The 25280-nt window shown below is 47.6% G+C and overlaps 1 protein-coding gene and 1 long non-coding RNA gene across 2 annotated transcripts in view; one reads left to right on the top strand and one right to left on the bottom strand.

The window, feature by feature from the left end:
- TRAM2 (translocation associated membrane protein 2) overlaps positions 1 to 25280 on the bottom strand; it is a 68734-nt gene that overhangs the window by 18853 nt on the left and 24601 nt on the right. Inside the window, exon 2 of the mRNA XM_043449291.1 lies at positions 14384 to 14447. Within this exon, the coding sequence (XP_043305226.1) occupies positions 14384 to 14447 (64 nt within the window). The remainder of the gene's footprint in view (positions 1 to 14383; positions 14448 to 25280) is intronic.
- Positions 188 to 1252, top strand: LOC122429108. The gene is made up of 3 exons (XR_006265926.1): positions 188 to 317; positions 608 to 695; positions 1138 to 1252. It is a non-coding gene; the product is annotated as an uncharacterized LOC122429108 (long non-coding RNA).

Raw genomic sequence — 25280 nt, 5'->3', positions numbered from 1 at the left:
ACTGGGTCACTCTGGGAGCCCACCCATGACCCCGCCACCCTGGACAGGGAGAATGCACTGGTGGGCAGTGGAGGGGGTGGGGAGGGGGCTGGGGAGGGGGCAGGAAGACAGGAACTTTGAGATCAGACCAGCTTTCCTTTGTCCTTCCCCTCCTCGCTTCCACAAACACCCTACTCTGTGAGAGCCACTGGGCTGATTGCTGAAACATGGAGACAAAAGACACTGCCTTAGCTTCGGAGAGCACAGACCAGTCAGGAGACTGACCAAAAAGTGTACAAAGACCTACAGACAGGCAGACGGCCACGAGGTACCAAGAGGTAAACAGAGCCACACAGGGAGCCCAGGGCAGGTGAGGGAGACTCCAGCTGGGGCGGGGGAGGTGGGGTAGCCTGTCAGGATAAATGGGATGATATAGAAACGAGAACTAGCAGGGGTAGGCAGGTGGGGGGGTGGCGAGGGGGCGGTGGAACATCCTGGGCAGAGAAGCATCTGCTAAGGATGCAGGGAACAAGGGCACACTGCTGAGGGCGGCCAGGGTACCACATAAAAGGGTATGGACATGATCCTGAAGGCAACGTGGAAACATCGAAGAATTCAAACTCAACAGGAAAATGAGGAAATTGGATTTCAGACGGTTTATTCTGGCAGCAGTGCTGCATAAGCGTTGGGCCTGGAGGCAGACGCCAGTGAGGCAGGTAAGGAACTAGCGGGACAGGAAGAAAAGTGGAAGAGGGAACAGGGAGGGAGGCAGGCCATCGGTGGCCGAGACCTGTCAGACGAGGTGACTGACCCGGGCAGCCAGCGGCTGAGACCTGGGAGGGGAGCCGGGACCCAGGACGGAGGAAGCACAGGAGGAAGGGAAGAGGTGGGCGTGTGGGTCAGCCTATGCTTCTGCCCTTCCATTGCAAGGCCGGCATCACCCTTTCCCAGCCTTCGTAATGGAGGATCAACAGAGACTAACTAGACAGCAGCATATTTTGAAACTATAAAATAACACATGCAAAGTTTCACCATCAAGACCAGCCTTATTACGCAAAATGGGACTCAACCAAAAAAGCATGGCCCCAAGTCGTTAAGTAACACACGTCAAGGGCTTCCCTGGTGGTCCAGTGGTTAAGAATCCACCTTCCAATGCAGGGGACCCCGGTTCGATCACTGCATGGGGAGGATTCCACATGGTTGCGGAGCAGCTAAGCCCGTGAGCCACAACCACTGAGCCAGTGCTCTAGAGCCTTCGAGTGGCAACTGCCAAACCCTCAGACCGCAACAAACTGCCACAACTAGAGAAAGCCCATGCAGCAATGAAGACCCAGTGCAGCCAAAATAAATAAATCTTAAAAAAAAAAAGTTAAGACTTTGGATTATCCATCTCAAAGCCTCTTCAAATTACTTCCATTCATCACCCCATTCACTATGCTTCCAAAGAGATGTGACCAGAGCCTTAAATCCTTCTTGAAATGGATGCATGGACTCACATTCTTTTACTCCTTTGCTGATAAGAGCTCCATGCATATTTGTTCATCCACCAATAAACCACACGCAGAGCTCCAAGCTGGACACTGGGGCAGGGCAGGGAATGAGGGGGGCACGGCCCTGCCCTCTTGCAGCTTAGCAGCTACACACCAAGTTCTCTACACCCAAAACCAGAGGCCGACAACAATGACAAAAACAAACAAACAAAAAAACACAACTAGAGTGAAAAATGGGCAAAGACTTGCAGCAACATGGAAGGACCTAGAGATTATCATACTAAGTGAAGTCAGAGAAAGACAACCATCATATGATATTACGTATACGTGGAATCCAAAATATGACACAAATGAATTTATCTATAAAACAGAGACAGACTCACAGACATAGAGAACTTATGCTTACCAAAGGGGAAAGAGGTGGGGGGAAGGGGGTGCACAGATAAAGCAGGAGTTTGGATTAGCAGATACAAACCACTATACATAAACTAGATAAACAAGGCCCTACTGTATAGCTCAGGGAACTATATTTAATATCCTGTAATAAATCATAATGGAAAAGTAGTTTTTTGTTTTTTGTCTTTTTTTTTTTTTTTTGTCTTTTTTTAATGGGCAAAGGAACAGACATTCCTCCAAAGAGGACATACAAATGGTCAACCGGTATATGGAGAGATCCTCAACATTACTATCATTAGGGAAATGCAAATCAAAATCACAATAAGGTACCACCTCAAACCCATTAGAATGGCCACAATTAAGAAAAAAAAGAATAAGTGTTGGTGAGGGTGTGGATGAATTAGAACCATATCTGTGCATTGTTTTGAGAATGTAAAATGGCGTAGTCACTATCAGAAACAGTATGATGATTCCTTAGAAAATTAAAAATAGAACTACCAGATGATCCAGCAATTCCACTTCTGGATACAGAAGAAAAAGAACTGGAAGCAGGATCTTGATGAAATATCTGCAAACCCCATGTTCACAACACACATCACAAGAGCCAAAGGTAGAAACCACCCAAGCGTCCATCCAAAGATGAATGGAAGAACAAAATATATGGTCTATACATACAACAGACCTCCAACACTATTCAGCCTTAAAAAGGAAGGAAAACCTGTCACATGCTACACAGAACCTTGAGGGCATCATGCTAAGTGAAATAAGTCAGTCACCAGAAGACAGATACTGCATGGTTTCATTACCGGAGGGTCCCAGAGGAGAAAAATTCAGAGAGACAACAAGAACGGTGGTTGCCAGGGACTGGGGCAGGGGAGGGATGGGGGGGCCACTGTTTCACGGATGTGGTTTCAGTTTTGCAGGATGAAGCGTTCTGAAGGTTGCGCCAACAGTATGAGTGTGCTTAATACTGCCGAACTGGACACTCAGAAACAGGTAAGATCGTACATCTCATGATAGGTGTATTTCACTACAAAAAAAAAAAAAAAACAGCGGCCCAGTGTGATGAGTGCTGTGACCTGGGCAGGGAATGATGAGGGCAGGGCCCTGGGGAGGAGGGGTCAATGACGTGTGCCGGTCAGAGAGCGGATCAGGGCAGAGTGGTCTGGGTAGAGGCGACCAGAGGACTGGGTGACCTGGAGAGCAGAGGTGAGCAGGTCATCCCACGCCCCACCCTCCACCCCTGACAGGCCATGTCAGGACAAGCATCCAAAGGCAAGGGAAGGTTCTGGACCAGAGTCACAGACACCTTTTGTAAAGATCACTCTTCCTGTCAGATGGACAGGTTAAGTGGCCTGGAACAGGGCTGGGAGAGCAGTCAGGAGGTGCCCACAGGAGCCCAGGGTGGGGTGCAGGGGTGCCCTGCACGCGGAGGGTGGCAGCGTGATGTCTGAGAAGATAAACTCGGAGAGATGTGGGCTATGGACTCACAAGGACCAGCTGGTGGGCTGGCCATGCGGAACGGTTCGCAAGCTGCCTCTGGAATCTGTCCTCTGGTAGCACCCACGGTTTTAGAGTGCGTCAACATGCTGCCTTGTTTGGTCCTTGTCCCCATCCGTGGGTCGGCAGAGAGGATGAAGAAGCAGGCCTCACAGGGTTAAGGCGAAGGGCCATTTCTCAGGTCTCCCAGTGCCTACGGCCCAGCCCGGCCCCCGAAGCCACCTCAGGTCCACAGGACCCCTCTCATGACCCCCGCCCTGCCCCACACCCTGACTGGTGAGAAGCTGATCCTTGGACTTCTTTCTTCTACCAGAGAGCAAGGAGCATCACACTTGAACACTCACGAGCTGTGCCCTGATCCACGCACAGCATCTCCACGGCTCTCCCCTCATCTGCTACCCTCCTGCCCTCAATCAGAGCAGAAAGGGGACTGGTTTGGCCCCTTCTGCTCACCACGGAGATATGGAGGTCGGAAACTTGTGTTTTTCCAGGAGGTTATAAACAAATGGATTTTTTTTTTTCTTTTTAGATGTTTGGTTGCTAACAAACTCTTAAAAAATCCTCTCTCCCCCCATGTTAGAGCTCTGACCCTTTAAGCAGCAGTCCCGCCTTGTATGAGCTCTCAAAAAAGAATGGCAACAGTCTGGCAGTGAGCTACTGTGATTTTTTTTTTAAGTTTAGGTCCTTTTTTTAAACTTTTTATTTTGTATTGGGGTGTAGCCAATAGTATCTTTTTAAAAGGAAAAAAAAAAAAAACAACTTTCTTGGCTTTATTGCACGGCATGTGGGGCCTTCCTTCCCTGACCAGGGATCTGACCCACACTTCTTACACTGGAAGTGCAGAGTCTGAGCCACTGGATCACCAGGGGAGTTTCTGAGCTGCTGTGAGTTTTAAGAAGAGTATGTTTTGGCACATCTGAGCTCTTGGACCAGAGAGATGAATCCAACCCAGAGTCACAGCAAAATGCCCGCAGAGACCAGGCGGGGAATGCAATGAGCAAAGTGGTCCAGGCGTCTGCAGGTAAGTCCTTTCAACAGAGCCTGCTGCAGTAACAGTCTTCAGTACCACAGATGCTCCCCACCGTTTCTCCTTAGCTATAGGGCCCTCCTGGTCTGTATTTCACATTTCCACTTTCAGAGAGAAACAAGGAAAGAGTGACCTCCCTCTTAACCTTACTAGAAGAAAAACAACAATTCAGACTGGGATACGCAGTGGCTGCCAGGCAGTCTTGGTACTGGGGACACATGAGAGAGGGGTGGCGACTGTGGTGAAGCGCAGTCTGCCCCGAGGGGGTGAAGGAAGGAGGGGGAAGGCCACGGAGGGGTGCGGCCCTGTATTTCAAAAGCAGAGAGAGAGATCCCTACGTGAAATCATCTGATTTTAAAATGCTGGTGACTAATTCCAAAATTGTAAAAGCACTTTATGGGCCAATTACCAAACTGGCCAAAGAAAATACACATATAAGCCAGCTCTGACCACAGGCCACCGATTTACAATCCCCAGCCCAGATGCCTCCTGACACCTCCCAACGCCCATATTCCAAATCCTCTTCCTGCGCGCCACGATGGAGAAGGTCAGTATATCCGCTGGAGGGTTAACCTCGCCCGGGAAGAAGCACCTTCAATAATGACCCTCCCTCTATGAGTGACTCATCCTGTCTCCTGTCAAAAGTGGCACTCGCTTTATCTCTGACCACAGTTTTAAAGTGAAGGATAGGGAAGCCTGGCGGGCTGCAGCCCATGGGGTCTCAAAGAGCTGGACATGACTTAGCGACTGAACAACAACAACAGTTTAAAAAGAGAATCGACATGATCGGTCAGAGCCTGGCTGTCCTGACAATCTCAGCTGGAGCCGGCCCTTTCGGGAGCACCCTCGCACCTCCTGCTTTGTTTGCTTCCTGTGACTAACAGACATTTTCCCGTTTTCCCTGGTGTCACCTGGACGCAGCTTCTCCCGCCTGATTCCACAAGTCCCGTCTTGTCTGGATACAGCTGTGCAGTGTCTGACCTCAGGGACCTGAGCTGGCCAGTGGCCAGCTACGGCTGATGCCCCATCCGTTCCTTACAGCCCCTTAAAGTCCGGGCACTGCCAGCGAGGGGTCTGCCTTTGTCCCGAAACCTGGTGCTTCAAAGACCACCACTGTACAACCTGGATGCCTCTTTTGCTCCCAGCTTCCTTCCTCACCCTGGCAAACCTGGATTTATGAGTCACTTTCTATTGATCTCTGTGCTTGTGGCCAACTGTTTCCCCATTATTCTGAATCTTCTACATAAATCCAGAACTCTGACATGAAGAAACACCAAAAGCAAAATCAAGATGCAAATGATGTCTGAGGGGAAAATATTTATAATTCGGATTAGAAACAAAGGTTGATCTTCTAATGTATGAAGAGCTCCTAGAACTTGAGGATGAAAAGAGAACAAACCCAACAGAAGAATGGGCAAAGGATTTGAACAGACAATTCACAGAGGAAAAAAACACAGATGGCCCTTTTACATTTAAAAGAATGCTCAACCTCACTGAGAAGAGAAACAAACTACATACATAATGAGATACCATCCCACCCCTGTCAGACTGGCATAAATCCAAAGCTGGTCGCTCACTCTTGCTGAAGCTATGGGAAACCAGGCTCTCACCCTGCAGTGGGATGCGAAATGGACCACCTCTTTGGAAAGGCGATTTGAAAATTTCCACTGAGATTACAAACCATCGGCCTCTGGATATGGCAATTCGACTTCTGGGAATTTGTCCTATAGCCATATCTGCCACGTTCAAAATGACACCTGCAAAAGGCTGTGGATGGCAGCATGGTTTTTAACAGTACCCTTACGAAGACAACTTACGAAGACAAGTAGTTTTCATCTCCGGGTGCCGGGATTACACCACCTTATAACACACAGTTGTAATGAGGTACCACAGCGTCAGCCTCCCCAGGGAGCCCAGGGAGCCCAGGGGTGCCCGCTGCTGCACGTCCACCCCAGGGCCAGTGAATCAGAAACTTGGACATGGCCCAGGAATCCATGCTTAATGTCACCAGGGGATCCCAACACATTGTCCATATAGACAATGGAGCCAGTTTAAAAAAATCAGGGAGAAATGAAGGGCGAGAACAGGAAAAACTAATCAGAAAACATGAGAGCAGACAAGTGACTGCTTTGGGAGGGGGTGTTCACCGGAGGGGTCTGAGGAAGCTAGGAGGGCTGCTTCCTGACCTGGGGGATGGGTGCATGGCATACACGGATGTAAAAATTCATCTCACTGTGCCCCTAAGTTCAGTTCAGTTGCTCAGTCGTGTCTGACCCTCTGCGACCCCACAAATCACAGCAGGCCAGGCCTTCCCTGTCCATCACCAACTCCCGGAGTGTCCCTAAGTATGTGCATGCTTTCCTGTTGTTCAAACCACCGAGTCTGTGGTACTTTATCATGGCAGCCTTGGCAAACTTAATACACACACACACACTCTCTCTCTCCCAGGCTGTTCAGAGAATGAAAGAATCTTCAAAGTTACCATTTTAACTGCAGACTGGACCATTTGTGGCAATGTATTTTTCTCCAGTCTCATTGGACTTAGGAAGACAAGGATACTTTTATGATACAAAAATGTTGCAAAAAATGAGAGATATAACAAAAATGAGAGAGGCATTAAAGAAAACCTGCAAATAAAAGTGTCCAGCCTCTGTGCAGTTTTCCTGGTGAACCATTTCTTTCTATAAGGCTGTATAGCTCTGCCTGAGGCCTTCAAGAAAGAAATACCACAGGCACACACTCAGCCTCACTGCGGTTCACAAGTCTGAGGCCTGGGCAGAAATTGTGTGGTCCCTGAAGAGCGCCTACCAAGGGGACAATGCGAACTTACGAGCCATAAAGAAAAAACAACTCAAGATCATATCCCAAAAAAATGTCTAGAATCTCAGCCTTGTTTTTAACTTGGATAAAAATATCAGGCTCACTGTTTAATTAAGGACAAAAATTACTTCAGTAAGAACTAAGCAAAAAAGAAAAAAAAAAAAAAAAAACGATCCTGGCTAGATAGGAGAAGAAAAGATTTGCTCAGGAGAAATAGCCATGTGGGGGAGGGGAGGCAGCTATTCAAAGATGCTGCCGGCTTGGAGGCTTCAGGCTGGTTAACAATTAGCCACAGCAACTCAGCGGCTCCTGCTTAAACCTCAGGAGCTCCACGTGGCATAAATTCTCTGGGCTGTAACAGGGGGACTGGATAAAAATCAAGTCTAGGCAGGAAAGGGACACACTTCTGAGGGGCTGTTACCTAGGGCTGACCAATGACTGTGCGTACACTTTTCTGCACAACTGTTACACAAATAATAAGTGCTAAGACCTGAAGGTTGGTGCCCCCCCCGCCCAGAGTTCACGTTGGACTCCCAAAGATGACGGTATTAGTGGGTGGGGCCTTTGGGAGGTGTTTAAACCATGAGGGTGCAGCCCTCATGAATGGAATTAGTGCCCTAATGAAGGAGGCTCCAGACTGCTCCCCTGCCCCTCCCACCACGTGAGGACACAGCAGGAAGCTGTGACCTGGGAGAGGGGCCTCACCCGACCAGACTGCACCCGGATCTGGGACTCCAGCCTCCAGGACTGGGAGAAGTAAATTTCTGTTGTTTATAAGCCACCTGGTCTGTATTTTGTTACAGCAGCCTGAACAGACTAAGAAAGTTTAATAAGTTAACAAAAAAAGATTATACCCAGGGCTGGCTATAAACTCCCACGCTTCTTCAGATGCCAACCAACACGATGAGGGCAGTGAAGACTTGGATTTATTTTCATTTTCTCTGATTCATACAGACAGGACCTCAGGGCAAAAGGGGATCTTGGCACCTGTTTGGCCGGAGGGACTACGATGGAGCCAGCTCTCTGCCAGCTTCGTTGGGCCCCCTGGAGCCACGCCCACCACCCCACTCGCATTCAGGGGTGTGACAGCCCAGCACCCCCTCTGTCCTTACTGGTGTATCCTTAGGAACTTCCATCATCTCTCTTCCTTGTTGTAAAAGGACAAGGCCAGACTCTGTGAGTCTCAATTCTCCTGCAGCTGGACAGACCACAGGTCCTGGTTGGGCAGCATCCGCCTGTAATCAAGTCAGGTTTCCACTTCCAGAGTCGCTGTCGCCCACCTGTCTCTTCCCTCTTTGTCTCCCACAAGCTCATCTTACAAACAGGGGCTCAGTTTAGTATGTGACGCCAATCTCCTAAGTACATGATACATGCACAAGGCTAACTCCTACCAGCTAGCAAGGGAACAAAAAACACTCTGAGCCCTGGACAAAGGCTTTCGGCTGAATGAGGCTTTAAAACCATCTGTCTGAGGTTGTTTTGATGGGGCCGTGTGTCTCGCCCTGGGAGGGCTGTGAGAACAAGGGCCACACTATGGGGTGGGGGAGGGACCCCAGAGGGTCCCTGGGCTTTTCATCTCCAGCTGTTAAATGCTACGTGGCAGCTGGTGGTGATAAAACCACCGGGACCAACAGGGAATGGTCCTTGTCCTCCTTCCTCACTGTGAAACCAGCCCTTCTCCAGAACAGGCCCTGCACACCCAGCCTTCTCTCTCCAGGTGCCAGGAACACCTAGGTGCCCTCGACTCCTGCAAAGTAGTAGCCCCAGCTCAAAACCAAATCCACCCAACAATAGTAACCCCCCGCCTCCACTCCTCAGGCTAAAAACAGTTCTAGAAAAGCCAAAATTGGATGAGAACAGAAAGATGCAAACGAGTTCCTGGATTTAGGGGATTTCCCTCCCTGAACTTGGGGGCTGGGAGCACAGGGTCCTCTGAAAGCCTACTTAGCGGGTTCCACCCAGGGCACGGGGAGCAGCACTTCAGGCACCTGGGGGTTTCGTTACCACAAGGGATCCAGGGCAGAAGTCTGCGGCGGGGCCTGGAGTCTGTGTTTCTAACCAGTTCCCAGATGGTGCAGGTCTGTGACAATCTGGGGAGTGAGTGCCTCCTGGATCCCTGTCTTCAGGAGGCACTGGGTGGAGACAGTGACCATCACCCTCAACTTGACAGATGAGGATGGAGACCCTGACACTGCCTGGTTTGCCCAAGACAGCTCAGCAGACTCTTGGAACAACTCAAAAGAAGCTGGTACATTTCAGCCTGTGTGGCGTCCCCTGTTCTACCTCAGAAGGGGGAGTCAGGAAGCCATGAGTCTGTTTGTGGGGGGACTCAAGTTCTTTGCTGACCTTTTATAGTCTATATACTTCTGGCTGTAATACCAGATACTCTGGGGTATTTGAATCAGAAAGACTCCAGTGTCTGATGGTTAAGACCAGAAACATGACATTTTATTCCTTGCCAGGGCTGGGTATATGGTTGCAGATAAAGTACATGATGGTTAGTTAAACTTGAATTCCAGATAAACAAAGAATACTTTTCTAGTATAATTATGCCCCATATATACTTTGAGATATACTTACACTGAGGGAAAAAAAAAAAAAAAGTATGGTTTCTCTGAAATGCCAATTTAACAGATAGTCCTGGATTTTTACTTGCAAAGTCTGGCAACCCTAACAGGTGGAAATGATGTGACAAGAACACTTCCTGCCTCATCACTGTTGACCTTAAAGAAAACCCCAGGGACACTGACATTGCCCCAGGATGCACAACTTCTGACTGCAAGGACTGTGCCATCTTCTCTTTTAGTTCATTTCTCTAAACAGAGCTTAATCTTCTTAGCTAGCTTAATATAATGTGACAGAGTTATGCATTTATTAGCCAGCATTATGAGTTGAATCGAAGAAAACTCCTGTGAAGTCCAAATTGCCAGCACCTCAGAACGTGAGCTCATTTGGAATCAGAGTTATTGCAGATGTGAATAGTTGAGATGGGATCATAATGGAGTAGGATGTGTTCTGATATAACTGCCGTCCTTACAGAAGGAGAAACTGGATGCAGAGATGGCTGCAAACACAAAGACTGGTGTCCTACTGGTCCAAGCCAGGGAGCACAGCCCTGCTGACACCTTGATCTTACACTTTTACACTTTTTACATTTCTGTTGCTTAAGCCACTCAGCTTGTGGTATGTTGTTGTCACCGCTGGCCTATAAACACATGCTGGGAGCTGGAAAGAAAAGAGGAAAAGGAGGAAAGGAAACTGGGGAGAAACTCCTCAGTGTTCCCACTGGCTGTTTCCTGTAGAACCTGAACACCTCTGCCGAGGGAGGTTAGGGATTTAGAAACAGCAGGCCAGTTATATGAAAACCATCGCTGCTCTCCTAAAATACACATGTTAAATATTGATTTGAACAAGTTGCAAGCCACTGAAAGAAGAAACCTTAGAAATCAGAACTGACCCTGGTTCTACAAATGGGACCCATCCTCAAGAAGCTGCAGGCTGGAAGAGATGTGAGCGGGAGGGTTTTTAAGTTGTTTTTTTTTTAAATTTTTATTTTGGTGGCCCATGGGTTTAGTTGACCCCTCAGCATGTGGAACCTTAGTTCCCCGACCAGGGATCAAGCCCGAATCCTTGCGTTGGAAGGTGGACTCTTAACGAGCTGACCACCAGGGAAGTCCCAAAGAGGGGAGGGTGGTGGTGGTTTAGTCACTAAGTATTGTCCGACTCTTGCGACCCCATGGACTATAGTCCGTCAGACTCCTCTGTCCATGGGATTCTCCAGGCAAGAATACTGGAGTGGGTTGCCATTGGTGCGGGGTTTAAATACACAGCTTCAAAGGCCCTCTGCCCTGGGTTGTGAACTGCTTCTTTCCGGTGAGAAGTTGGCCCTCCTCCGCAACTTACAAACCAACCACCACCACACTGGTCCTGGTGATCAAGGAGCTCAAAGCAAAATTAAGCAGGCTGCTCTAACTGCACTGTCTCTCTGGGTGACGTGCCAGTCTTATTTTGAACAGCCCCAGTGGCAAGATTTAAACAAAAGCCAGGCTCTTTAGCAATACTTTATCTCCTCTTTCAGTACATCCCTCCACCTCTACCCAGGCCTTATTCTGGCCTGGATGGGGATTCCAGGACACAATTCAATAGCCCCACCTGAGAAAAATGCCAAACCTCACTGGCTCCAGACACACTGGCCTTGGTCCAGTTACTAGAACATCCTGAGGTGCCTGTGCCTCACCTGGGGGCTTTGCACATGCCAATCCCTGTGTCTGGAATGTTCCTTCTTCTGTCCATATCCCCCTTCCCAACCCCCTTCACACCAGCTGCACACACACACAGTTCAAACAGCAGGTTCCCAGAAACATCTGGTAATCACCCTTTGATGTTTCCTTATCGCACAACCTGTATGCTCCTCTCGCCACCCATATCACAACTGTAATTATTTATTGTTTGCTGTGTAGTATCTATTCCCTCCCTCATAAACAGTAAGTTCCATGAGTCAGAGATCAGATGTGTTTTATGAATTACTTTACAGTCCAGGTGTGGCACACAGCAGGCACACAAATATTTGTCTGGGTTAATCAATTAACTAATTAGTTAAACCAATGAGGGCAGGAGAGGAAGTACCTCCTGCTCAGGAGCTCCGGGTTCTGCCCTGGAGCAGGAAGCCTCGCTTGTTACCCTGGCTGTGAAGATGGGATGCTTTTAGGATACCACTTGTGGCCTAATTTCTTCCTGGAAAGTTTCAAACTGAATCAATCAATCCCCTGGTCAGGATCTGGCTTTACAAACAGGCCTTTCCTACAATAAAGCCACATCCCGCTCACACATGCTTCAATCTCGGTGGTCCCCAGGACTGTACGTTCTCCCAGTAATTAACAAAGCAAGGCTGGGCTAGGATCTGGCAGCCCCTCTAAGTTGACTTGGGCAGAAATGCAATGCAAGTACAGGCACCACCTCTGATAGGTGCATATGTCTTTGTTGCATCTCTTTGACTTAGTTGCTAAGTCACGTCCAACTGCTGTTGTTTAGTTGCTAAGTCGTGTTGGACTCTCTGCAACCCCATGGACTGTAACCCACCAAGCTCCTCTGTCCATGGAATTTTCCAGGCAAGAATACTGGAGTGGGTTGCCATTTCCCTCCCCAGGGGATCTTCTCGAACCAAGGATCGAACCTGTGTCTCCTGCATTACAGACGGATTCTCTACCACTGCACTAGCAGGGAAGCCCCTAGGGATCCCTTTATGAATTAATAAACTGGCATTCTGACTTTTTAAAAAGCCTATGCATTTAGGCTTCCCTCATAGCTCAGTTGGTAAAGAATCCGCCTGCAATGCAGGAGACCCTGGTTCAATTCCTGAGTCAGGAAGATTCCCTGGAGAAGGAATAGGTTACCCACTCCAGTATTCTCAGGCTTCCCTTGTGGCTCAGCTGGTAAAGAATCCGCCTGCAATGTGGGAGACCTGGGTTTGATCCCTGGGTTGGGAAGATCCCCTGGAGAAGGGAAAGGCTACCCACTCCAGGATTGGTGCCTGGATAATTCCAGGGACTATACAATCCATGGGGTCGCAAAGAGTCGGACACAGCTGAGTGACTTTCAGAAAAAAAAAAAAAAATGCACTTGATGCTACCTACCTATAAAAAACATGATTTATGGGTCATAAGAATTAGATGCCTGATGGTATTTGGGCAATACATATATAAAACCTTTATAATGTACATACTACTTGGCTCAGAAATTCCAGTAATAGGAATTTACCCAAAAAAAAAAACAAAAAACAAAACCAAAATCATGAATGCAGGAAGTCACAAGAATGTTTACCATAGCACTATAAAAACTGGAAACTTAAATATCCAACAATGTGTGACTGAATACATAACTGTGGTAATCCTTATTAATAAGTTTTCTGTAGTTTTTGCAAATGCCTAATTGAATGGAAGAATAATGAATGACACAGGGAAAAGGTTCATCATATGCTAACGCCAGAAAAGTGGGTTATATGAATCAAGATTACAAAATGCTAACTGTAGTCTTTGGGTGGTAGAGTCATGTATGATTTTTATCTTATGCTTACCTGTATTTTATAAGTTTCCTGTGAGAGCCATAAATGTACTTTGGAAAACATTTAAAACTAAATTGTAACCAATCACAGACACAAAAATACTATGTATGACTCTACTTACAGGAGGCCCTAGAAGAGTCAAATTTATAACAACAGAAAGTAGAGGGGTCGTGGGCAGGGGTGGGGCAGGGGAGAATGGTGAGTCATTTAAGAGCTACAGAGTTCAGTTCTGCAAGATGAAACAGTCCTAGAGATGGATGGATAGTGGTGAAGGAACTTCATATCACTGAACTGGTACACTTTAAAATAACTAAGATGCTGAACGATATGTGTATTTTACCCCAATTTTTTAAAAAACCAAAATACTTTAAAAAATGTTAAATGCATAAATCATAAGTATAGCTGGGTCCAGAGTTGTCCCAGTTTTTACAATTTTCAAGAGACATGGGTACAGAAGGCCGAATTTGATCCTGGACCACATAGCAAGGAGCAAGATGGTCTGTGTGCCCACCAGGCTGGCATGTGCCTTGGATGAGCTGGCCGTGCCATTTCCTGTCTCTTCCGTCATGAGTATGGTGTTTTCTCTCTCTCCAACCAGCTCTGATTCTAGATGAAGGGCTGAGTAAGCCGTCCCCAGGGTGTGACTTCCCCTAGAGCCTAGCTACAGAGAACACAGGGGCAGGCGAGTCTGGGAGAGACGCCAGTCACATCCTGCAGAGGCCACGGGTTAAGAGGTTTGCCCCCAGTAGCCATCAGGTAGCCTCTGGTGGAGCCAGGCCAAGAAAGGAATCTTACCTCCATGTCCAGACAACTCACCTCCTCACTGCAGGATGAGGAAGGAGGACTGGATTCATGGAAGAAAGTTTCACCCTTTATTCACCAGGAGGGCCCCAGCGATGCCCACCCAGTTCCTGGAGGTGGACCTCGGAACCCCAAGTTGGCAGAGCCCCTGGCTGAAGGCTGCACGTGGCCCACACCTTTTCAGCAACAGGAAGTCGGATGCTGAATCTAGATATCCAAAATGATCATACATGGCACAGGAAAAGAAAGTTTTCCAAGAACTTCGGGGTTAACAGGGCCCAGAAAGATAGAGACCAGAGCTTTCCTTACCTGCCGTAGGCATGCTAACATTGTACTGAGGTAAGATAAATAGGAAGGCAGTCTTGGCGGTGACCTGTGAAACAGAGGGAAAAGTTCCAAGTTAGCTTCTTGGCCACATCAAAAAAACCAAAAAACAACCAGCAAAGCCTGCGACCAGTCCTGGAGTCCAAGCCTTTCACATTCTCAGACCCACAGGCCTCTCCGATGAAGGGTTTCACCTGGAGCTGAATGAGCCACGTTTGTTTTTCTCCCCCATTTGCTTTAATGACATCCCTCCCAATAACTGCACTGAAAAGAAACAAAATCACCCCAAGTCCTGGATGGTAGCTAGACTTGTGCTCGCTGAGGACAGAATGCGACAAGGTGTGCTCCACCCACTGGCAGGGAGCTCAAAAGCAAAGGACACACATTTGTCTGTGCGTCACTCATTCATTCACTCAAGTGTTTATCAAGTTAGTTCTAAGTACCCAGCACCAGTGAAGACAGGAACTAATAGAAGGTCACAGACTTCCAGAGTTTTCCAGAACTCAGGACCTAGCTGAGGCTCCCCAGCACGCTAACTGCACAGTGGGCGGCAGCCCCCCAAATCTAAACCTGAGCCTCAGAAACAGAGAACTCCAGCTGCTAATTTCACATCTTCTCTACTCGGGGGGGTGGTAGGACACAACACCCCATACTGTTGGTCTGTTTATTTCGAAAGCTGCCTTGTGAATCTCGGTGGTGCTGTGATAAAACTGTGGCTGTCACCTGGGTTATTAACAACCAACGCAGTCCTCCTGCGGTTCAGCCTGCAGAGGAGAGACTGTAAGATGAGGGGATTCGACGCTTGGACTCTAGAACCGACTGCCTGGGCTCAGACGCTGCCTCTGCATCTGCCCACCTTGCAACCAGGAGCCATGATCTTACACCTGGATCTCACTTCCCGTGTCTGTGCAAGGCAGGGTATTTGCAGTGCCCCAGCTGGTCTGGGGAGGGGGTGGAGGCGGCGATGGCCCAGCTGTCGGCGTCATTTAAAGCTCCCCAGATGTTTCTCGTGTGCTGATGCTTCTGGAGCAGGTGCGGAGGCCAGGTGTGGGGTAGCCAGACCCCAGGCCTTTTCCAGTAGGCCCCTGGGCACACTTCATCAGCAGAGTTACTGGTTTTCCTCTAAACAGAAAGATGTGAAGGGTGCCCCGTGGGTGTGGGGGAACACGGGTTTCTGTGGCAGAAACAGCAGGGAGGTGGCTGAAGGATGCCCTACGGCCCCTCAACCAAACGCTGTGTACTTCTTAGGGCACAGTCTCCTCCAGTGTTACCCAAGAAACACACTTGCCTTTTAAGCTGGCGGGCTAAAGTGGACCTCTGTGTGGTTCTGGCTGACCAGGACCCCCTGGCCCCTGCCCAATGGCACCAGTATTTCCTGGGGAGACACCTCTCCCCAGTTCTGAATTGTGGTGATGGTGGTCTGGTGACCCCCGTCCTCCTGGAAGGATGGAGGGGGCAGACACTCCCCCCAGCCCATTGGACACCCTCTCCCGGGGTCTGAATCTTGGGTGGGGATGGAGGAAAACCTGGTCAGTGCCATGTGCCTGCCAGAATCTCCTGCTGGGGTTCCTGAAGCTCTGCCCTGAAGCAGAGACTCACATCAACTGTAGGAACCCCCAGGCGGTCCCTTGAAGTTGGTCAGAGTCCATCCTAAGATGTATCAGAGTCTCACGAGTACAGCGTTGGGGTCCAACCCAGGCTGCATGTTCGAATATCTGGGGGAGCTTCTAGAATCTCGATTCCTGGACCACCCCCAATTAAGCCTATCCCTCGGGGGTGTCAGCAACCTACCAGGCTCCCCAAAGCAGGCCAGGTGCGGCCTGGCCTGGGAGCACCTCATGGGAGACCCACCCTCACCAGCCTCGCAAAGCACATCTCTCTGGCCAGTTTCTGTCTGTGTCCTCCATAGAATTCATTTCACGTAATCAACTTATGTTTTAGGGCAATTTTTAACTTCAAGAGAAACAGACATACTTTAAAAACTGAAACAATTCAGAAATATGTAAACTAAGAGCTGAATATTCACTCTACATTCTTGGTTTTCCTCTCTCCCCGCTTGTGTGGGATCAGTTTTCTGAGAGCTTTCCTACGCATCTATCCTCTTGGAATTAATTTCATTTTACTCTGACATCATAACTTAGGCTGTGTTTATACCACTTGACACAAGGGATTAAAGAGTGAAGACATTTTAAAAGAGCTACAACTTTTTTTTCCCCCAATTTTTTTTTAATTGAAGTATAGTTGATTTACAATGTAGGGTTAGTTTCTCATGTACAGCACTAGTACATCAGATTCAGTTATACACACATATATTTTTCATATCTTCCACTATGTTTATTACAGGATATTGAATATAGTTCCCTGTGCTATACAGTAGGACCTTACTATTTATTTTATATATAGTAGTTTGCATCTGCTAATCCCAAACTCTTAATTTATCCCTCCCTGCCCCCCTAGCTTTTCCCTTTGGTAACCATAAATTTGTTTTCCAGGTCTGTATGGTTTGTAAACAAATTTGCTTGTATATTTTAGATTTCACACATAGGCAATATATTCACATATACCAATATTATATGGTATTTGTCTATCTCCTTGACTTACTTCACTTAGTAAAAGAACTTATTGAGTACTGTTTAAATCACTTTCTTAGCTCGGTTAATCAAATGGATGTCGCAGGAATGTACAGACTAAGGCATAAAAACATTCGGCAAACATGAAAATATTCAAAGTATGGTGACACAGAATGTGTAGCTTGACATTTTCTTTACTGATGGCAACAGAGAGAATAGGGGCTATATAATAAAAACTTCCTATAAATACTAGGCCTTTTCATTACTATTTCCCATGGGGTCACCCCTAAAGTTTGATGCTGAAAAGTTTGGCCAAATAAAATGGCCTCTCTGTGGAAGTGTAGACAGACGGCCATTTTTTTCTTTTCATTGAAAGTAATTTTAGAAAATGACAATAAAGGGCACAAACCAACAGGGATATACAAGTAGAAAACACAGACAAGACAGAACTAAGAATGCCACTGGCTTCTTTAATTGGCTAAAAGCACAAAGTGTAACAGGCAGAAAGTCTATTTTAAACAAATTAAAAAGCTGTGCTTTTAGACATAGAAAACAAACGTATGGTCACCAAAGGGGAAAGCTGGGGGTGGGGGATAAATTAGGAGTATGGTGTTAGCACTTACAAACGGCAGAATATAAGACAGATAAACAACAAGGACCTACTGCATAGCACAGGAAACTATATTCAATATCCTGTGATAAACCATGATGGAAAAAATATGAAAAATATAATAACCTATAATAGAAAATCTGAAAAAAAAAAATATATATATATATAACTGAATCACTTGGCTGGACACCTGAAATGCCACATTGTAAATCAACTATACTTTAAAGAAAAAGCTATGTTTCTGTCTCAATTAGCCCCAATACACACATCCACAAAAATGGTATGTGAAGGAATGCTATCCTACACAAGAAGCTGTACCCTGAATTAAGGGAAACAGCTATTGACACAGGAGTTAACACCCAGAGCATTAGCCTCTAACTGGTGGAAGGATAATCCCACTTTGCTTTAGGGACAACAGCCATCTGGTATATGGGCTGTACCAACACCCTTGGCCTGGCCCTCCATAGCCAGTTAATTCTTGTTACTGCTGTTTTTCTGCGACATCATTGTGATCCCAGCAACACTGGACCACTCACTGCTCCTACGGGAACACGGGATTAGACTCCTACAGGCCTCTGAGCACATTTCCACCAACTGATCAATATGTAACCTTGGTTTACACGTGTTCCCTTTGAGAGACGCTGCATGGAACACACACTGTTGAAACATGAACCCTGAGCTTGTGGCTTGAGCCTGAAGAAGCTTCTCTAACACACGTACGTTCTCCGCCAGGCCCATCCCGGCCTCTCCAGGCTCAAGACCCTCAGACAGCACCCTGGCACCCCATGTGAGGGCCACTGTAAGCAGCTACATCACCAGCGAAAGGCACAGAGATGCAAGACTGTGGCAGCAAACAGATGGCAGGAAGGCCACTTGCTCACGGCAGGAGCTGGATCGGGAGGGCAGAGCGTCACCCGGTTCCCCTCCATCCGGGACGTGCTCGTCGAGTGAGCCCCACATCCCACTGTCCTGTGCCCGCCCACAGACACCGCAAAGGCGCCTGGAGACAGGGCGCTGGGGTCACAGGCACACGTCAGCACGCAGCAGCAGTGCACACGTGAGGCGCAAAGAGTGAGGGTGATCTGGGGTAAACCCGAAAGTTTTTTAACTTTTATTGGGGTGTAATTTATACACCATAAACTTCATCCTTGATAAGCAGCCAGCTTTATAGGGCTTATCTTTCCTTGTTTTTAAACTGTCTCTTCACTGGGATGTAAATTCTATTAAAGGAGGGGTCTTACTTTGATTATCTTCAATCTACTGTTGCAACAGTGCCTAAAAACAGCCTGCCCTGGGCAAGCGCTTGTCCAATGCAGACCTGACTAAGCAGGGGAGGCGTTGCTGTTTTGCCACTTGACCCTCAGCTTGTCCTCTGCCCTCATTGCCCTGTGCGTGTCCCCTCTCTCTCCCTGGGGTCCTTCCCAGTGCTGGGCACGGAATAGATCTCTCATAAATGCCTATTTGATGAGCGAATACTGCAAGAAGCTATAGTATTTAGTAACCACAGACAAAAGCTTAACAGATGCTCTCTAAACATGATTCTAAGAGGAAAGGATCTGGGACTCTGCTTAAGGCAAAAAAAAATCGAGATTCCTGTATTTTTCCATCCCTACGCCGCTGGTCATAACAGCAGAAACCATTTCAAGCCATGCACCCTTGTCTGCAGCAGCCAAGCTTGCTTCCACATGACATGCCTCAGCAAGATAACGTGTTTTCTCTGCTTTGACTACAGAGACTACACCTGAACCACAGAGAGGTCCCCTGTCCACCAAGACCTCACAAGTTTACAAGCAGAAAAGGCAACAATTTGATTTTTTTAAAATGCATTTCAAAAACAAATTTAGGAGACATACAACATGGCACATAAAATAGAATGATGACATAAAATATGAGGAGTGGAGGACCAAAAAATATATATTGAAGGCAAAGAGAAGGAGCAGTGATGAGGCTGATCCATAAAAACTCACTTCAGAAAGTCTCATTGACTTAAGGCCCCCAGAAATCTGGCCCTAAGCTTTCTCAACGTCATCGTCGGAAGGAAGAAGGATCATCAGCTCCTAGATTGATCACATCCATTAATTAAGAAAGGAAAAAAGACAGCCCCCCCAAAAGCAACTCTACTTCTCCAGCGCACAAAACAGGTAGCTCTACTTTTCCAGCACAAGAAAATTCTGAGGTCTTCTGGCACCCCAAAGCTTCACTCCCAACTTCTCCCAACTTCAGACCAAGGACGAAACGGCGAACAAGCCCCTCTGCCAGCACTGGCTGGGTTCATGTAACACAGAGGGCTAAGAAATAGGAACTTACTAAAAATGTCATTCCAATTATTTCCCATCCTTCTAAGGTTGTTTATAGGAAACATTATTGAGCTTAATAGCATTTTCAATGCCAGGCTCAGTGGGTGAAAGTGAAAACATGCTAATATAAAGAAGAATACTAAACTATGTAGGAGGGGCCACCACATACACACACACACAGCTTCACTGAACTTTTAACTCAAACAGGGCATCAAGCACAAAGGCTGTGACATTGAGCGGGCTTGTGTAGCCATAACAGAACCAAAACTGTTGCACATGCCGTGTTCTATTAGGGGCACATGAATCTGAGCTCTCAGTTGCAATGAGACCAAGGATGCCAGTAAAACAGCTGCCTCCAGCAAAGCATAATGGACTTGGACTCCAGTCCCAGTCCTGCTGTGGGTGTGCGTGACCTCAGGCAAGGCATTTCAGCTCTCTGGACCCCAGTCTTTTCATCCATGAACAACAATGGTGGCGAATGTTAGGGCTTACTCAAAGCGATGCACAGTTCTAAGGGCTTCACAGAAATTATTTCCCATATTTCTCACAACCACCCTGTGAGGCAGAAAATATTCCCGTTTTACAGATAAGTACAGAAAGGATTAGGTATCAGAATGCATGTCCTGAAAGGTCCTCTCTCCACCTTCAGCTCCAAAAGTTATTTCCTGGTTCCACTTACCATCCATGCTAAAAACATAGCCTTGGCCTACCTTGGTGGCTCAGTGATAAAGAATCCGCCTGCCAATGCAGAAGACACAGGTTTGATCCCTGGTCCGGGAAGATCCCACATGCTTCCGAGCAACTAACCCTGTACATCACAACTACTGATCCTGTGCTCTAGAGCCTGGGAGCCGCCACTACTGAACTCGAGAGCCCGCACTCCACAGCAGGAGAAGCCACTGCAATGAGAAGCCAGAGGACCGCAACTAGAGAAAATCCTGCACACCAAGAAACAACGAGCAAGCCAAACGCACACAGACACACACAAATTTAAAAAACAGCTTCATGCTGACAGCTTGCTGAGTGTGTAAAATCTACTACTGCATCTGCATCGTGAGAAGACGAGGCCCAGGGGTCACCTGTAACCAACAGCAAGAAAACAAGGCCTCTCGGGTCAACCTGCCAGCCCTATGTACCAGGTTCACCTGGGCTTCCCAATGCCCCGATCTGCTCTCTTTCACTGCAAGCTGATGTCTGGGCAGCAGAGATAAGAGAGGAGAGACGTGATGAAGGCAGTCTTGCGGCTTTCCGGGTAAGCAGTATTTGACCTTAGGTTTGGTTTATTGTTTATTTCTTGGCCATATCCACGCACTGGTCCTTGAACGGGGCTGCACTGCAGGACTCGCCACCAAGGACAGGAGATGGGAGGGGGCCGGGCCCCCATGTTCACAGGCGGCCCTGCTCCAAATGAAGGTCACCTGTCCAGGGGCTGAACCGCAGTCCAGGCAGCAACCTGGAACCTCTGGGGAGGGATGCTCACGCCCTGCTCCTCAGGAGCACAAGTGAGCCAAGTGACCTATTCCCATCTTGTGCCCCAGCCTGCTCTCCGAAGCCACATGATCTCCACTCAGAATTTCCCAAAATTGCTCTTGCATCTTCGTGCCCAGGTGGTGCACAGAAAAAATTCAGTCAGACAGAAAAAACATTTAAAACTCACACCCCTCACAGATACAAACTAGTGGTTACCAGAAGGTGGGGGGAGGGGCAATATAGGAGTAGGGGATTAAGAGATACAGTTATGTATAAAATAAGCTACAGGTATATAGTGTACAACATGGGGGATATAGCCAATATTTTATAACTATAACCTTTAAAATTGTGAATCAGTATATTGTACATCTGTAAGTTATGATATTTGTACATCAACTATACTTCAGTTTTTAAAAACTGCAAGAAAAAGTAAATTAAGTCATGCTCAACTGGTGAGTGTTTTTAATAAGAGTCTTTAAGCCTTTCTCTCCTGGAGTGTTGGCTTCACTGAGTCCAGCTGGTCACCTGCATGTACCTTAATATGGCTGGGACTCAGTGAAGGAGGTTCGAAGCCCCTCTGCCACTCAATAAAAGGCAGATACAGCTGAGACAAAGATGCTTTTCACACTTGCTTTCTGAAAGTTTCCATCTGGATGAACAGGGGCTAGCAGGGAGGGCCAAGTGCCTGCAGTCAGGGGCAGGTTGCTAATGGTACCGTCAATGTGGCTTTTAGCAACACCTGGAGATTCAGTTTTCTCACCTGAAAAACTGCCTTGATGTAAGAACAAGGCAAAGCTACTCAAACACACACAACAGATTCTCTACAAGCCTGTGTTCATTGTGCTGAAAAGACTCTCTGTTAACAGTCATGATCATAGTCCTATATCAAATGAAAAAAAAATGACACTGTTTATTTATGAGAAAAACCCATCATCAGAACAGCCATGATACAATTATAGCAGGGGCTTTACGACATTCATTGATTCCAAGGTCTAAACTTTATATTGGGATCAAGAGGAATTTAGAAAGGGCCACTTAAACTGTTTCTAAAATTTTGAAGTTGAGCTTTTAATTTTTTTTTTGGCCACGCTGAGCAGCTTGCAGGATCTTACTTCTCTGACCAGTGATTGAACCCCAGCCCTTGGCAGTGAAAGAACTGAGTTCTAACCACAGGACAGCAAGGGAATTCCCAAGATGAGCTATTCAAAAAAAAAGAAAGAAAAAAAGATACATATGAAAACTGAATTTGAAGTTAACCCAGTACTAAAACACAGAAGGTGGTCTAAGGTCAGCTCTTTCCACTTTCTTTACAGCCACAACTGACTGATAACCTTAAGACTGCATGTTGATGTAACCCACGCTTGTACAGAAGGAACTTGACCCGCTATGTGCCTTACAGACAGCCTTAGATAGAATACCTACATCCCGTGTAATTATATTTCTTCTCTGGAGGCCTTAATATATACACACTCTCATCTGCTCCCTCCCAAAAAGAGCCCTGAGCCAATATTTTAAATATTCCTAGTTGATTACATACTTCACCTCCCCTTCATCCCCAGCAGCTCTCCCCTTATTTGGGTGGGTCAGCATACTCAGAAACCATTCCTCATAGAAGCTAAAAACTATATAAAAATAAAGAACCTTGTTGTTGAGTCACTCAGTTGTGTCCAACACTTTTGGGACCCAGCAGACTGTGGCCCGCCAGGTTCCTCTGTCCATGGGATTCTCCAGGCAAGAATACAGGAGTGGTTTGCCATTTCCTTCTCCAGGGGATCTTTCCAACCAAGGGTCTGACCCTGAGTCTCCTGCACAGGCAGGAGGATTCTTTCCCTCTGAGCCACCCAGGATGCTCAAAGAAAACTTAGTCATTCAAAATTTAAAAATAACAAAATAAGGAAGTGTGTACACAGAATACCTTTCTAGCATGTCAATGTTCTTAAAATGTGCTTCTCTTGCAGGACATGGCAGAGTTCAGATTCTCTGTGGATATTCCCAGAGCACATACATGGGTGAGAACTGTTTTTATGAGCAAAAGCTACCTGTTCAGATGCAGTATCATCTTTAAAATAAAAATCAACACAGAAAAAAGAAAGGGTTGTGGAGTGTAGAATTTTAGGCTCCAAGTGATTTGGGGGGGAGGGTTCAGATTAAGTAACATCTTAGACTTGGCTGCAGAAAAGGAACTGTGGCACCAACATATCACTGCGTCCACCGAGCTGCAGTTTCTAGAGAAGCTTTAGCTGCATCAGGCGAGACAGACAGGGAGGGGGCAATTCTGAAGGCACACGTGTCTGCAGAAGCCAGTCCCTACTCACTGGCCATCATCACCAGTGGCTGCCAGGGAGAATCAGCCCCAAGGAGCTCGTGGCATTTCCTCCCGTTTGGAGGAAGTGGAAGGATTATTCGGGGGGTGGGACGACCGACCAGGCGGGGCCCAGGTGGATTTGCCTTCATTTAGCTTGTTTACAATGAAGGAAGGAAAGAGCAGGGTAGACTATGGTCCACGGCCACCCTTTTAAATGATTTTCCACCGTCTGGAAAGTTTCCTACTTAAAACATCAGCCAGGCGTGGGGAGAGCCAGGCGTGGGGAGAGCCAGGCGTGGGGAGCAGAGCTTGCTAGAGAAGGGAACTGGGGAGAGCAATGAAGCGTCTCGGGGCCGTAGACCACGCCTGATTCCCGTGGGAACCCTCGGATTCCTCTCGGGCTCCAGTCGGGCCCATGAAGAGAGGCCCTGACTCAGGCTGTCCACCTCCGCCCACACGCGAACTGAGCGAACCAGGGCAAAAAGGCAAATAAGTGAGCTCTTACAAATCAGCTGTTCCTCTGCAATTGAGGGTGTGCGTTGTCTGTCGTCCTGGTCTCGGCACACCCCTCTCCTACCTACTGAGGGGTGAAGGGCTGGTCCCGGCGGGTCCCCTGTGGTGCCACCTAATTGCAGGCAGAGCCTTACCTTGCACACTCAGAGGAAGCTGAGGCCGGCCCAGAGCTCCGCTCTGCGCATCGCACCTCTGAACTGCTGCTCCGTGCCACGCTCACTGCGCATCCGTTATACCCCGCTCTGGGCGGCCCCCAGACTACCCAGCACGTGTCTACACGAAGACCTGCCGAAGACCACCCGCAGGAGGGCACCTGAGAGGACTTCATGGATGATGACTTGGTTCAGGTGAATTAAATCAAGGCCATCGAGGTGAATGAAAAACACCAGGCATTCAAACATCCCTAGTGTATTTGCAAATAATATTCACAGGAGGATGTTCCAAATCGTCTTCAAAGTGGAGAAGAAAATAACATGAAAGGCAAGAGTTCCCAGAAAAATGTGCTACAGACAGACAGAATACACAAGTCTAACCCCCAAGGCACCACTTGAGGTAGACACTACCCACACTCTGCCACAAGAGTCCCTCCGTACCCCTAAACCAAATAAACAGAGCCCAGGCAAACACTAATATCTAGGTTACGTGCTATATTCCAAGATACTCTCTCTCTCACACATACACACACACCCAGATTTAGTGCAAAATCTCACTTTAGTAATTCAAAGCGGTATTTTAAATGAGATCTAAAAATGTGTGGTGCTTTTTCTCTTCCAGGGAGGCCAGCTTCCATCACGGCCTCTCAGCACCCCCAGGAGGCTGCTTGTGACCTCACACAGGTGAAGGCAGCCCGGTAAGAAAACCACACCTCAGAGGGAGAGGTTGGACGGAGGCTGAACTCACGGCGGGTCCTCAAGAGGCAGACAGGCCCTCATCCAACACCCAGTGTGCAAACCCCCAACCACCTGCTGGTGAATCCAGGCCTTGGAGCAAGGGCCAGGGGTGGAACCGCGCAACTCTATTTCAGAGGGACACAAGAAGGAACAGGAACCGCTGGGGACACCAGTGACCTTAAGTTTTGATGATCTCCACATAGAGCAATCAACCACACAGCAAAGGT

The sequence above is a fragment of the Cervus canadensis genome, chromosome 28 (genome assembly GCF_019320065.1).
Source record: "Cervus canadensis isolate Bull #8, Minnesota chromosome 28, ASM1932006v1, whole genome shotgun sequence".
In the NCBI taxonomy this organism is placed as follows: domain Eukaryota; kingdom Metazoa; phylum Chordata; class Mammalia; order Artiodactyla; family Cervidae; genus Cervus; species Cervus canadensis.
Note: the sequence above shows the minus strand (reverse complement) of the source record. Positions and strands in the feature narration are given on the sequence as shown.